This window comes from Diabrotica virgifera, chromosome 1, assembly GCF_917563875.1.
Source record: "Diabrotica virgifera virgifera chromosome 1, PGI_DIABVI_V3a".
In the NCBI taxonomy this organism is placed as follows: domain Eukaryota; kingdom Metazoa; phylum Arthropoda; class Insecta; order Coleoptera; family Chrysomelidae; genus Diabrotica; species Diabrotica virgifera.
In genome coordinates, this window is record NC_065443.1 from 79320102 (window position 1) to 79336534 (window position 16433).

A 16433-nucleotide genomic window follows, 5' to 3' on the forward strand; every position below is an offset into this window, starting at 1 on the left:
TAATATATTACTTACTACTATTAGTACTTATAATTTTCATTTCGTTTTTATCACTTACAGCCTTAATAATATTGCTAGTAGTTTTGTACAGAATAACAAACAATAAAACATTGTTCTATGTCTTTAAACAAACGCTCCTATACAGAACAACGTCTGGAAGCAATAAATATTAAACTGTTCATTTATTTACTGAATACTCTATCCTCTGTGTGTAACAATTCTACAAGAATGAATAGAAATAAAATATTCTATTCTATTTAGTTAGTACATTGTATTTTTATACTTAATAAAAGAAATATCACTGAAATCAAAACAAAATAAGTATCAAGATTTATATGATTCAGTTAAGGAAGCATAGGAACTCCTATAAAAGTGTTGTCTTTTGTCCCAATAAAACTAATTAGGTGTACAGTGAATTGAGAGAAAAAAGTACGCGGATATTAATAATGAGCTACATAGTAATACTGATTTGGATACATTTTTAAATAAACTTTAAAAGCTAACTTTAAAAAATCCAGAAATAAAATGAATTTAAAAAAAATCACTATAAAGGGGGTCATGAGTTGCAATTGCGAAGTCGGTAAGAAGGGGGAGGTCAACTGTAAACGAGGCTTTACGACGAAAGGGGGGAGAGCAAAGGGGAGAAAGGTTAGCGGTCTTTTTCGGCTTTACAAAGAATAAAAACATATTTAAGGTCAAATTTGGGTCAAGGAAACCTAGACGCATTATCACTATTGTATATAGAGAATGAAGAACTGGAGAAACTGAATTGTGATTATATTATATGGCAGTTTGCGAACGCCAAGTCAAGAAAAAAACTGATCTAATTCTTGTCTTTATGTATTTTTTAGAATATGTTTTTTTGTTTGTCATGTGTTGTTTTGTGGAACTTTCTGTTTTTTATTTATGTTTTTTAATGTATTTTTTGGATTATTTTTTACGTTTGCTATTCTCCTTGCTTGTTTAAAATAAATTATTTTAGGGATTTTATAATAAACCTATATAGTTAATACATGTGTTATCTTGTTAAAAACCTGACAACGAATATCAATGAAGGGGGCCCCTAAACCTTCAGCGCCCAGGGCCCGAAGATAGGTTAAACCGGCACTGCATTCGAGGGAACAATACACGAATAGAAGTAGGTTGAATGCTCGAATATATGGAATCTATAGGAATAAAAGGCAGGTTTCGAGCATCTAGTTTATTAAATCTGGCCCAAGTATACTTTCGCTAACTTAGCATCATCAGGGGCATTTCGCCAAATTAGGAAGATATCCCAGCAAAGTGCAACATTGGCAAGAAATTGTAAAAATTTGAAACCGATAAATACATTTAACACACACTGGCCAAAGGACAAACAGATCAAAATTAATTAAATAAAAATTATGCTACATCTTAGCAAGTCAAAATGTGAGAACAATGAATCTTTATTGAATAAATGAACATTCATTGTTCTTACATTTTGACTTGCTAAGATGTAGCATAATTTTTATTTAATTAATTTTAATTTAATGGAAATTTAAATAAAATGGAAAATTTAACTTAACTTTTTTTGGTTCTAGGACCTAATCTGCACAACCCATTAGAATGACGTTTTAGTAACTGCAAATTTAGCATCCAAGGCTCCCCTACTAAAGGGTTTTAGTGCGTTGAAAAAATCTACCTTTTTCTTAATATTATAATGTCATTTTAGTATATTACTTAAATAAAATAAAACATAATAAAATGTGTATTTCTTTCGTGACAACGGAATTACAAAAAACCTTGTAAGAAACTAAGAGGTAAGAGGTGTTCAATATAATTTATTAAGCAGATACATTGTTTGTCATTTTCATTACAATAAGAGAATACGGGTCAAAATTTAAAAAACTTTTATCTTGTATTGATAAATTGTTTAAACATTTCAATTACTTAAAAACACTATCTAGCAGGGGCAGGGTACCCAGGTTCCACCAGTATACATATATCCAGGCGGAGTTGTATACAGACATACCATTGTACCACCTACATTTTGAACACTGTAAATTGGTTGCTGATTTGGCCATATTGTAACCGGTGGCATGGGTATTAGCACATGTCCAATACTGGAAGGACAAATTAATTTTCCTTGAGACTGCCAGGCTTGTTGACATACAGTGTTTGGTGGAATAACTACTTGGCCATTTGGCGGACGGTTACCATTATTATTATTAGGAGGTGGGTAGGGTTGAACTTGATTCCCATTATTGGATTTAGATTTTCCACCTATTTTAATATTTCCTCCAAGAGTTAATTTTCCTCCCATTTCCATATCTAATCCCAAAACGTTACCTACGAAACTTGGTAAGTCTGCACTTATAGTCCCGTTAATCATAAGTTCTCGCTAAAATAATAAAAAATATTTATGTATACTTTATTATAAGTTGTAGGGGATATAAGTAACATTTACCAACGAATATAGACGCAGGTCTATATTCGTTGCGTCTACAGAGTCGCTATTTTCTTATCGATGGTATGCGCCTTTAATAAGAGCAACAAAGAGACATGCATTTATTATACATTTAAAACGGGTTAGAAGATATTGGGCGGCCGAAGTAGGAAGGGTCACCAGAAAATTTCGCGTTGTAAGTATGGCTTTGTCAGACAGCGTTGCCGAATTGGGAAATTATCAAAAGAAAATATTAAAGTAGAAAAAATAATATAGTTAACTTTTTGTAAACGGATATAATAAACAAATTATTTAAAAATAACAAAATATTGTTTTACCCATTTTAAAAAAATGTGAAAACGTTGAATTATAATTCAACATTTATTTTTTTACTTATATTTTTCTTTTAAATAATTTGTTTAGTAGATGTACTTATTTGTTCACAAAAAATAATATAGGTAGGTACAGTAATGAGTGCGCTATTAAGAACCGGCAAAATAACGCAAAAGATGGAAAGCATAATACGTTGTGGAATAAAAAGAGATGAAACTAATAGAGATGTAAAATTATCGATAGGAACCTATAAATTTACATAACATTACATAGTTTCGCACCTTTAGACATATCTGAGGAGTATAACAAATCTAACCGTGACAGGAGAATTTTATAAAATTCTAAATGTTTCCTGTCACAGACGTCTAAAGGAGGGAAACTATGTACCTGATGTAATTTAAACTTATAGGTTCCTATCGATAATTTTACACATCTACCAGTTTCATCTCTTTTTATTTCACAACGTATTAAGTTTTCCATCTTTTGCGTTATTTTGCCGGTTATTAGCGCGCTCATCACTGTATTATTTTTTTTTTACTTTGATGGATAATTACGCATGTCTGTCTCTCTCAGAGATTTTGTAAACACAACTTTTCCGTCATTAGATAAGACAGGACAAATGAGCTGTCGAATGAAAGCTCATTACCCAACGATCTTATTAAGGTGAGAAATTTGACCTTGCACTTCCAGTTTTAGAGTTGAAACTTGAAGTACTATTTTAAAGTCGCCCAATAAATATTATAAACGACTTATTATTGGACGCGCTTTAGCAAGACGAAAACCATTATATTTTTCCGGCTTTGTGCAAGTCTGTCCGTCCGTCTGTCTATCGAATATAACTCCTACGTTATTAAAACACTCAACTCCGGTAGCGAGATAATATAGCAGGCGACCTGAAAGCTACGGGCGTGGAGAACTGGACAGAGATTGTCTAAGACAGAGAAGAGTGAAGGCATGCTGTCGAGTGGGCTAAAACCCACGAAGGGTTGTAATGCCACGTAGTAAGTATGAGGTGTCGAATTAAGGATGGTATTAAAGCTGAGAAATTGGACTTCACACTTCCGGTTGCAGAGTTGAAACTGGAAGTAGTGTTTTAAAGCCTCCGAAATAGTACAAGCGACATATTATTCGATGCGCTTTAGCAATAGGAAGACAAGGTATCAAATTAGATCTTATAACCCAAAGATGGTATCAGTTGCAACCGGAAGTACTGTTTTAATATCACCGAAATAGTACAATACATTTGTTTTCGTCTTGCTAAAGCGTGGTAAATAATACATTGCCTGTATTAATTCGGCGTCATTAAAACCGTACTCCCGGTTGTAGCTCTATAAACTGAAGTCCGAGGTCAAATTATTTACTTCTAATGCCATCTTTGGGTTATAAGCTCTCATTCGACACATCATTTGTCATTCTATTTTTTTGTCGGACGGACCGACTTGAATAATACCGGAAGCATCTTGCTACGGCGCGTCGAATAATATGTCGCTTGTACTATTTCGGCGACTTTAAAATAGTACTTCCAATTTTAACGCTCAAACCGGAAGTGCGATCAAGTTTCTCACTTTAATAACATCCTTGGGTTAAGAGCTTTCACTCTTACACCTCATTTGTCCTTCTGTCTGATCTTATGACGGAAAAGTTGTGTTTACAAAGTCTCTGGGACAGAAAAACTTGCATAATTAAAGTAGAAAACATATTATATTAATTTTTGTTAACAAATAGTGTAGGTACTAACCAAATTATTTAAAAGAAAAAACTAATAAAAAAATAAACGTTGAAATATAATTCAACGTTTTCACATTTTTTAAAATTGGCGAAAACAATATTTTTTTACTTAAGTTTTTTTCTTTTAAATAATTTGTTTATTATATCTGTTTACAAAAAGTTAAATATTATTTTTTCTATTTTAATATTTTCTTTTGATAATTTCCAACTTTGGCAACACTGCCTGACAAAGCCATTACCTACGACCCAAAATTTTTTGGTGACCCTTCCTAGTTCCGCCACGTTCGGCCGCCCCACATCTTCTAACCCGTTTTAAATGTATAGTAAATACATGTCTCTTTGTTGCTCTTATTAAATGCGCATACCATCGATAAGAAAATACCGACTCTGTATATCCGTTGCATTTACTATGTAGTTGAGACAGTGGCGGATCTAGATATTTACCTTGTGAGGGGAAATTTGCCTTAGGTGGGGAACTTCCAATGAAACACCAACCAAAAGACATAAAAAAGATAAAGCCAAACACATAAAAAACATAAATATTAATAACTTATATGTATTAAGTTCCCTTAATTTTCCTAACTAGCGTGTTTATTGGGTTAATTAATCCATATTCGATAAGCTCTCGGAGAATCGTCACTTGGAACAGAGAGCAGCAAACCTATGCCTCTCTGATGATGACTCCAAATAGAGTCGAAAATCGTCGATTTAGAGTGCTGGTTTGCGCTCTCTGTTCTAAGTGAAGAATAAGACAGTTTTGCCTTCGCATTGCAACTTAATAAAAATGGTATACATTTTTATTTCATTTTATATTAGTTTTACTCCTTTGAGTAACTAGGTCTATGTATAGCAGCGAGACATGGACATTGATGGGGAGACAAAAATTTAGAGTCAATGCTATGGAAATGAGATTCCTGAGGAAAATAGCAAACAGAAAGAGGACAGACAAAATACGAAATGAAACAATTAGACAAAACCTAAAACTAGAACCAATCAATGAAAAAATAGTGGAGGGGCAACTTAGATGGTTCGGGCACGTGTGTAGAATGTCGAACGAGAGGCTTACAAAACGAGTGTTTGAAACGAGAGTGCAGGGGAAAAACAAAAGAGGAAGACCAAGAGTTATGTGGGTAAATGAAATCAGGAAAGAAGTCGAGAAGAAGGGATTATAGCGTCATCCATCAAAAATTCGAAAAAATGTCTCGAATAAACCTTATTTACTTTTTCTGAAGGAATCTAAATCTGCAATAACAAATGGGTGTTAGTATTTAAGATTTCAAAGTTACCCCACCCCACCCCCAGAGGTGGAGGTCCCGCTTTATTCGACCGTCCCGATTCTTTTAACACACTCTGTATATGACCTTCAAAGTAATAAAGAAATGGGGGAGATATGTGGTATTCAATATAGCCCAGTCGGGATACCATTTGACCTTGCATTAGGAGCCGCCCCAAATTTTATTTTTCTAATCTTTAGGGGGGGTCAATAGTAGTATAAATTTAAAATCTCGACTGAATTTGACCGTTGCGTTAGCCGCCATCTTGAATTTAAACGAGAAAGGTTTTTGCTCAATATCTCCGCCATTTTCAACTTTTCGACAAAAAAAATGTAGAAACAGAAATTGTTGAAAATGCGATTTTCTATAAGTTCGTTTATTATAATTTTTTTCGTGCGCTCCATATTTTCCCAGTTATGGGGGAAAACAGTGACAGTTAAAGCATAATTATTGATTTATTGAATTATCTCGTTTATTATTACTCTTACAACAAATTTTAACATATAAAAAATGAAGAGAATTAAATTTTGTACAATTTTGATTTCTTTCATTTTTTTGATAAAATCAATATTTAAGGTAGTACGTATGCGGTAAAGGCGCGAGCGTAAGACCTGATTGATTTTAAAGCAATTGTTTTTGTTCAATATCTTCCCCATTTTCAACTTTTCGACAAAAAGTGTAAGGACTGAAATTGTTGCAATTACGATTTACTACAATTTTTCGAGAGAACCAGTGACGGGTCTAAGAGGGGGGAATGGGAAAATTCCCCCAACGGGGTCCAAAATTAAAAAAAAAAATTGTTGAAATATTAAAATATGTTAGCTGACATGAAACTTAATTATCGACAGACAAATTCAACCAATAAAACCCGCTAGTTAATAAAATTAAGTGAACTTAATGCATATAAGTTATTATTTATGTCTTTTATGTACTCAGTTTGGTTGGTGTTTTATTGGAAGTTTCAAAAATTGTATAAAATATAATTCTCTTTATTTTTGTTTATGTACAATTATGTCGTAAAATTAATAATAAATGAGACAATTCAATAATTATGCTTCCCCTCCGCTTCCACTATTTTCCTCCTTAACTCGGAGAATATTGATCGCATAAAAAAATTGTGAAGAAATTGTAGGAAATTGCGTTTCCCACAATTTTAGTTCCTACCGTTTTTGACGAAAAGTTGAAAATGGCGGAGATATTAAGCAACAACGGTGCTGCTTTAAAATCAATATAGCGGCTAATGCAACCGCGGAATTCAGTCGAGATTTTAAATTTACACTACTATTGATCTCCCCTAAAGGATAGAATTATAAAATTTGGAGCAGCTCGGAAAAAAGATTCAATTCAGTAATTATGCTCCCCCACCACTTTTTACTATTTTCCCACTTAACTCGGAAAATATCAACCGTATGAAATAAAAAAGTTAAAAAGAAATTGTAGGAAATCATATTTGGAACAATTTAAGTTGAAAATGGCGTAGATATTGAACAAAAACAATTGCTACAAAATCAATCAGGTCTTACGCTCGCGCCATGATCGCATACATACTACCGTAAATATTAACTTTAACAAAAAAATGAAAGAAACTAAAATTGTGTAGAATTCAATTTTCTTTATTATTGTAAAGGAACATTTTTGTCGTAAAACTAACAATAAACGAGATAATTCAATAATTATGCTCTATTTATATAGGGTGAGGCAGATAACTGGCCTATTAGAAATATCTCGAGAACTAAAGGCAAGAGAGTTGTGAAAATTGGAATAACGGGGTTTTGAAGGATGATCTATTAAATGAAAATATTTTCATCTCTTTGCAACTTCCGGTTATACCGGAAGTTGATTATAACTTCGTATTTTTAAATGGGACACCCTGTATATTTTTACATTTTTGGATTCTCTTCGATGTCTTTTTTCTTAAAATATGAGGTTTTGTAGTATTATACAGGGTATTTTAAAAGATAATTACGTTTTTTTTATTAATTTCGTAGCAACATTCACACCCTGTAGAATTGTAGTAGTTTGACATCTAAAACTCTACTTACGTTCAAATGATTTTTAATATACTCTACTATTGTTAAGAATCGTTAGTATAGCTAAATTTTTAATTTAAGTATACAGGGTTGGTCGAAACTCGGAATGAGTATTTTCTGAGTTTTCTTAAATGGAACACCCTGTATTTTTGTATTGTAGTGAAATGATATTTTATATTACTTTTTTATTTCCTAAGCACTCCCTATACCTAACTGCTTTAATTTGTGAGTTATTGGTGATTCAAGCTAAACATTATTTGCAACAAAAAATACGTAAAATTTTATTAGGTTGGCCGTGAAAATACTCAATCCCAAATAATTTTTCAGAAATAAATACATATTAATCCAGACTGGTCCTTAAAATTACCAATAATGGTTTAGCTATCAAAATACCTACAAAGTTAAGATTGTTGGTGCGATTAACAATTAAGCACAAATTAAAGCAGTTAGGTATAGGGAATGCTTAATAAATAAATAAGAACCATAAAATATCATTTCATTACAATACTAAAATACAGGGTGTTCCATTTAAGAAAACTCAGAAAATACTCATTCCGAGTTTCGTCCAACCCTGTATACTAAAATTAAAAATTTAGCTATACTAATGATTCTTAACAATAGTAGAGTATATTAAAAATCATTTGAACGTAAGTAGAGTTTTAGATGTCAAATTACTACAATTCTAGAGGGTGTTAATTTTGCTACGAAATTAATAAAAAAACGTAATTATCTTTTAAAATACCCTGTATAATATTACAAAACCTCATATTTTAAGAAAGAAGACATCGAAGAGAATCCAAAAATGTAAAAATATACAGGGTGTCCCATTAAAAAAAACGAAGTTATAAAGTTATAAGCAACTTCCGGTATAACCGGAAGTTGCAAAGAGATGAAAATATTTTCATTTAATAGATCATCCTTCAAAACCCCGTTATTCCAATTTTCATGATTCTGTTGCCTTTATATACTCACTACTATCATTGTTTGATTTGCGTGTATAGATATAATGCTATGTGGAAATGCGATCAATGATTGTCCCCGTTTAGGATTTTGTCCTCTTCAGGGTTTGTAGTGAATGTATAATGTTGGCAGCAAAAACAAACAGTCCGAAAAACACACTGGGGCAAGCGGCGTATCCTGGTGTTTTTTGGATCCTGGGTTATGCCGGACGGTGGTGTCCAGAAGGCTAAGAAGTCAACAGAGAAGAAAGTTTGATGGATTGTTGTTGGTTCAATAGACATTTACGTGTACTGTCCGTGCTTTGCTCTAGACCAATCTCCCTAGAAACCATTGTACAACGACAGGCGAACCTGCGTCCCTCGTCGGCGGTCAGGAGGTGGCTTTGAGCGCAGCGTGGACAGTGTGCGTTCGAGTGGAGAAAATAGTTGCGGCTATTTTCTTGGGACGAACAGGTATAATTGTGCAATGAAGTTGGGAAACCGCAAAAAACCAACTTCTCCCTGTTCGGGGTAGGGAAGAGGAGATGTTAAAGGTGGGTACGGAAGGCTAACGGGGTAGCCTCGAGGATGTTTTCGTACTCCACCGGGAGTTCGTCAATGCATGTTTGCATTAGAGCGGACGGTAAATGAATCTTTTTGCGTTTGGGCTTTCGGTGGAGTACGTGGCCGGAAGATGAACAGGACCATTTGAGAGATTCTTGTGTGTCGGAGGGGGGGCCGTTGATTACTTTGATTGTGAAGTTCCTGTTCAGAGAGTTTATTCTCTCGGTGATTTTGGGGATGTTCGAGATGTTATGGATTTCGTTTGAGGGATATCGCCAGTGCTCATAGTTACATCTACGCAAGATTCTACGTTCAGCGCTCAACAACCACTCTTGCTTTGATCTAGCGCAAAGAGAGTAGAGGCAAGATTTGTACTCCATGACGGGTCGAATAAAGGTCTTGTAAGTGTGAATGAGAGTCTTCTTGTATGTCTTGCCAATTCGTCCAGAGAGAGAGTTGAGAAGTCTGGCCCTGTTCCTTACCCTATCTAAAGTTGCCTTTAGATCTGCGTTCCAGTTAAGAGTCCTGGTGAACAGAACTCCTAAGTAGTTCGCAGTCGGACTAACAACAAGCCTTTCTCCCAACCGTCTCAGGGGATATTGGTCGTCTTCATTAATTATGATTCTATGTGACACAGAAGGGGCGCGAAACACAATTGTTGTTGTTTTGTTCGCGTTCAGCGTGACTCTCCACTTACAACACCATTCGCCGACTCCGTCCAACAGAGCCTGGGCTCTTCTGAAGAGGAGTCTTGGGTTGTATCGAGAGGTTGCTGTGAGCAGAGCCGTGTCGTCTGCATAGAGAAACAGCCGAGTGCCTGGGATATTTTGGTTAGTGATATCGCTGTTGTAGATGATGTACAACAGCGGTGCTAGGACTGAACCCTGGGGGACTCCAGCTTGTGGAGTGAAGGGGGTGGACTTTTGATCACTTATTTTCACTCTGACAGTTCGGTTGTGGAGGTATGAGTGTACAATTTTGATAAATTGTAATGGTAGCCCGATGTCCAGAAGCTTCCGAACAAGTCCGTCATGCCAGACCTGATCGAAAGCTTTCTGCACATCCAGGAATGTGGCTATGGCGAATGAACCATCGTTGATGGTTTGAGTAACTTTAGTAGTGAAGTCAGTTATTGCATGTTTGGTAGATTTACCTGACTGGAATCCGTATTGAAATTTTGGTATGATATTGTGGTTTTCGAGAAAGTCATTGAGCCTCTCTTTTAGGATTAGCTCAAGAACTTTGCCCAGAGTGTTGATTAAAGAGATTGGTCTATAGGATTCCACGTTGGTTGGGGGTTTGCCTTTTTTCAAAAGCATGATGGTATTGGCCACTTTCCAAGGAGTAGGGAAGTGGCTGTTTTTGAGACATGCATTGAATATTTTAGTTAGAAGAGGGATGATACTCTCTGGAAGTTTTTTGAGGCATCTTCGGTTGATGCCATCAGGTCCGGGGGCGCTGTTTTTACCTATTTGGCAAAAGCTCTCCGTTTCCCTGTTTGTGAGGGGGTCCATGATAGGATCATAGACTGGAACGTGGTGATTGAGAGTAACATTTACTATGTATTCTGTGTTGAGTTTAAACAAGTGATCAAAGTTCGGGTTGTCTGGGGTTTGAAAGTTGATTTGAAGCGAATTTTTGAATGCTTCAGCTTTCCCTTCTGGGGAATTGACTATGTGAAATGTTGCCTTTATATCTCGAGATATTTCTAATAGGCCCTTTATTTGCCTCACCCTGTATATAACTGTCACTATTTTCCGCTATAACTCGGAAAATATCGATGGCACGAAAATATTGTAAAACTATAAATGATAGAAAATTACATTTTCAACAATTTTGGTTGTTATACTTTTTGTCGAAAAGTTGAAAATGGCGGAGATATTGAGCAAAAACGGTTCTCGTTTAAAATTAAGATGGCGGCTAACGCAATGGCGGAATTCAGTCGAGATTTTAAATTTTTACTACTATTGACCCCCCTAAAGATTAAAAAAATAAAATTTGGGGCAGCTCCTAATGCAAGGTTAGGCCTGTTATTCGTCTAACCCGACTGGACTAATATGTATCACGATGGGCAAGAAACAGAAGAAGAGAATGAGGAGACCATGTTAACAGAATGCAAGATATCGCTTAGCCAAAAATGACAAAGAAAAACGTCCAAAAAAACCTCGACAGCTTGGACAACCGCCTACGAGGTGGTACGAAAGTTGTCTTCGTCGTATTAACTGCTACTGTTGAACCGCTGAAGAAAACACAGTACGTAGTCCTAACTTAAAAAGAAGAAGACTATAAACCTGCATCTCACGTAATGAATAAAACAAATCATATAAATAACAAGAATGCAACTGCTAATTAAAAACCATGTAGCGTAATATTTACACTATTATAAAGGGCTAAAAGAGTCGTCTATCAGAGAGAGAAACTATTATAATATACAAGATGACTGTAGAGTGTATTAGTCCAGAGAAATTAAGGTTTTTGTCGGGAAACTTGAACAGCCAGGTTGCAAATGGATTTTTTGGGTACTATATACCTAAGACATTATAAATACAAAAATGCCCGTCACAGTTCGGACGAGAAACTTAGTTATTAACAAATAAGGGTATGTCAGTTTTTTCGTTTAAATCGCTAGAGGTAAAAATAGGGTAATTAAATGTCTTATTTATAATATTCTCCTTTTTGTAGATGAGCCAAGGTTTAAAATGGCACTTTTTGAATTTTGGTCCGATCCTTTTTTGTTTGGGAAAGTGCAAAATAAGACAAAATTTCAAAAATAAAAAATGTGCTATAACTTTTGCGAAAATGGCCTTAAGACTCTCATATTGCACGAAAAGTTGAGTCAAACATTCCATATACTGCAAAAAAAATTTTAAGATGATTTGTGAATTAGTTAAAATTTTATTCAATTTGTTTATCGCAATGTGTTATTCGCAATGTTATTCTTCAGAAAATAATAATGACATAGCAATTATGTGGAAACCACATGCAAGAATAATAGTTATGTTTTTAAGGTATTGAAAAAAATCATTAAAAAGTCGTTTTTATCACTCCGAAAAAAGTTTAGTAAAATAGAGTCATTTTTGGCTTCTAAACAATTTGAATAACTTTGTTAATATTGACTATAGGGTAAATCTACTGTAGGATTTCAAAAGCTGGTATTTTTATACGAATTTTCAGAAAACAAACTTTTTGCCTAGGTTAATTAGCTTCAAACGTAGCCACTTTAATTATTTAATTCGCAGTTACTTCTATTTACATCAAATTCTCCTGTAACAGTGTTAGTTACCATACTACTCCGAAACGATTTGGCCGATGTTTATAAAATTTTACAAGTTTATCCTGTAGGACGTTGAAAAGGTTTTAATCTATTTTTTAAACCCATAAGTTATAATTTTACACAAAATTATCTACCTTAATTTTATATGATGTAGAATTAAAAATACATACAACCCTTAATTTTCACTCTTTTATCACCAACCCCTATTTGTTAATAGCCATCTATATATTTACATCTATAAAATTCTCCTGTCACAGTTTTAGTTTTTATACTCCTCCGAGACCGCTTGACCGATTTTTATAAAATTATATATGTATATTCGGTAGGTCTTAGAATCGGTCGTAATCTATTTTTCATATCCCTGGGTGATAAGGGGAGTTCCCCCTAACATTTTGTAATGTTAGGTAGGGTTGTGTGTACATAACATACTCTATAAGACTACGAGTACATACAATTTAAAAAAATATGATCAAAATCCATCAACAAGTTTCAGCGATATTAATCGCAGCATATGTTTGCAGAATCAGTTTCATTTTTTGAGTCCACGTATTTTAGTAATTCCCCTCCACCGTCCACGAATTAATTCCGTTCGGACGCCATTTTAAAGCTTTATTAATCACTCTGTTGAGGTTCAAAGTTACTCAAACTTTTACACATAACCTATATATATATCTTCAACTTCAAAATGGCTCTAGTTAGATTGCTTAATTGTTATAAACAAAGTAGCCGTCAATTAAATAAAAAAAGTGGCTAACTTTGACAGTAATTAACCTAGGCGAAAAGTTTTTCTTTGAAAATTCGTATAAAATACCAGTTTTTCAAATTCCATTGTAGTTTTAGCCTACAGTCAATATTAACAAAGTTATTCAAATTGTTTAGAAGCCAAAAATGACTTTATTTTAGTAAAATGTTTTCTGAGTGATAAAAATGACTTTTTAATGATTTTTTTAAATGCGTTGAAAATATTACTATTCTTCTTTCATGTTGTTTTCACAGAATTGCCGTATCATTATTATTTTCTGAACAATAACTTTGCGAAAAAAGCTCTTTGGGATAAACAAATTGAATAAAATTTAAACTAATTGACGCATCGTCTTAAAATTTTTTGTGCATTGTATGGACTGTTTGACTCAACTTTTCATGCAATATGAAAGCCCTTAATTCATTTTCGCAAAAGTTATAGCAAATTTTTTATTTTCGAAATTTTAGTTTTATTTTGCAATATCCGAAGCAACAAATTAATAATCGGACCAAAATTCAAAAAACGCTAATTTAAAACGCTTGGCTCATCTACTAAAAGAAAAATATTATAAATAAGACATTTATTTACCCTATTTTTACCTGTAGCGATTTAAACGAAAAAACTCTCATTTTGGACCCTTATTCGTTAATAACTAAATTTCTCGTCCAAACTGTGACGGGCATTTTTGTATTTATAATGTATAAAGTATATAGTACCCAAAAAAACCATTTGCAACCTGGCTGCTCAAGTGTCCCTAACATGGTATATTTTTGCCTTATTTCCCTGGTGTATATACACACATGATTATACACACTCACACACATACTCTCTTTATCCTGTGGCGCTACATCTTAAGTCGGGCCCTGACCTCCAACCAGCATCCGCCTTGAGTATCTCCGTCCCTGGATGCTCTCCTCCAGTTATAGACCCTCAATATCTCTTTAATATCGGTTATCACTTTGTCTGTCCACCTCTTTCTTGGCCTTTCTATTGGCCGACGTCCCACCATACTTTCACTAAGCATTCTACTAGGTGTTTTGTCATTATCCATTCTTATAAGGTGACCTACCTAGCGGAATTTTTGTATTTTTGCATAATTTGCTACAAACATACACACACGCACAAAAAGAGTGTGTGTACTTTGTATGCACGTAAGAAGGTATACTTCTATTATATGATTTCAACGAAATAAATATAGTTTAAACAGTTATTTGTATTTTATTTAAATATTAAACTAATTTTAATACCAACCAATTTTCAAAAAATTTCCTTAAGAGGAAACAGTAGCGATCAACAGGTAGCGAAAACGCGTTCCAAGATTGCGGCTGTAATTTTGAATATTTTTTCGAGATATTTGGCACACGTATTCGTAATATAATAAAGAATGGCGGTACAGAGCCCAATTTGAAAAATATATCAATATGTGGAAATTACTCTGTAATTAAATATAATATTAAAAAAACGAGCCTCTACCGCCATTAAGAAGAACAAAAAATACACTTTCTTCAAATAAACTGTTTTATCCGATGCCTAGATTTTGTGTCATTTTGGAACTACTAATGAAATAAAAAAATTTAGTAGTTCCAAAATGACACAAAATCTAGGCATCGGATAAAAAAGTTTATTTGAATAAATTGTATTTTTTTGTTCTTCTTAATGGCGGTACAGGCTCGTTTTTTTAATATTGTATTTAATTACAGAGTAATTTCCACATATTATTATATTTTTCAAATTGGGCCTGTACCGCCATTCTTTATTATATTACGAATACGTGTGCCAAATATCTCGAAAAAATATTCAAAATTACAGCCGCAATCTCGGAACGCGTTTTTGCTACCTGTTGATAGCTACTGTTTCCTCTTAAAATAATACAAAAAAAAATGAAAAAAAGTAAGACAACAACATGAGGTGTTCCACAGCCACGCGGTTTCGACGCGGTCACCGTTTTATACCGTTTTATATCTGTTAGATTAGAAATGACTAATTTTATTTGAAAAGATGTCTGTTGTGGCAAAGCGATCGGGGCAAGACGGGACTATCCCTTCCTATATTGCCACTACTTTACAGCATTTAAACTTAGTAAAAAGAACCTAACTAAAACTGAAACTAATAAAAAAGATCAAAGAAAACTAAAGAAGAAAACGAGATGGACACTGACTCATCAAAAGAAGATGAGAAAGATTGTTGTTGTAGTGTCTGCCATGGATGGGCTCATAATTCCTAAGCAGGTGTTGAGGATAAAGAAGAAGGTGCTCATATTTGTGACCTCTGCCAGTCTGACTAAAATACATTCCCATTTTGCCCCGTAGCATTTTCCATTTTGCTCCGTAACCGGGGCAAAATGGGAATTTCGGACTGATAAGTTAAGTTCTTTATAACGAAATAACTAAGCAATTATAAATAAAGTAAGTTGTATGAACTTTAATAGCAAGTGTTTCTGTCTGACTATGCCATTTTTTAATACACAGTTTAGTTTTCTTTCTATGATGTTTTCTTTCTTGAGTATCCCGTTTTGCCCCGGTCTCCCCTATAACTTCAAAAACACATACAGACCTTAATTTTGTGATAAAAAAATTTAAAATAATAATTTTTTTGCAAAACTTCTTTAAAAATCAAACATAGATCTTACCAACTTTCTTTTAACTATCTCATCTTTTACTTCTTCAGGAATCAGAGGTGATGCATCTTCAGGAATCAGAGGTGGTGCATCTTCGGCTACTTCGTCGTTCTGATGCGGGTATGAGAATCCGACAACAAATATGTTAAGTAAAAACAATATACCAAAAAATAACATTTCGTTAAGTACCCTGACTATTCTGGTACTAACGAAACCATACCGTTAAGTAATTTAGTTACAAATTATCTGATTGTTAATACAATTTAAGTTCATTTTGCAAAAATGAGATTTCAATTATTGTTTTATAATTAGCAGATACAAAAGCGGAAATAAAATACTTATTTCTTATTGTTAGTTTTATTGCCATAACCCACGTATACTTAATTGGTGTCGATCAATTATCAAAATATTTCTTTAAAAAAAAAGTCACAAAAAACTGCAGCTGTATTTTTGTATTGAATACAATTACTTAATCTGGCAATATAAATATAATAGTCGAGGAAATGAAACTGAAAAAATGGCAAAA

At 33.9% G+C, this 16433-nt stretch overlaps 1 protein-coding gene across 1 annotated transcript; it reads right to left on the bottom strand.

Annotated features, from left to right (window-relative positions):
• Positions 1-1782: 1782 nt before the first annotated feature.
• LOC114327226 (uncharacterized) lies at positions 1783-16220 on the bottom strand. Its single transcript, XM_028275774.1, has 2 exons — positions 15920-16220; positions 1783-2362 (listed from the first exon to the last, which is right to left on the bottom strand). Exons 1-2 carry the CDS (start codon positions 16082-16084, stop codon positions 1925-1927), a joined length of 603 nt encoding a protein of 200 aa, XP_028131575.1. The 5' UTR covers positions 16085-16220; the 3' UTR covers positions 1783-1924.
• Between the last annotated feature and the right edge of the window lie 213 nt (positions 16221-16433).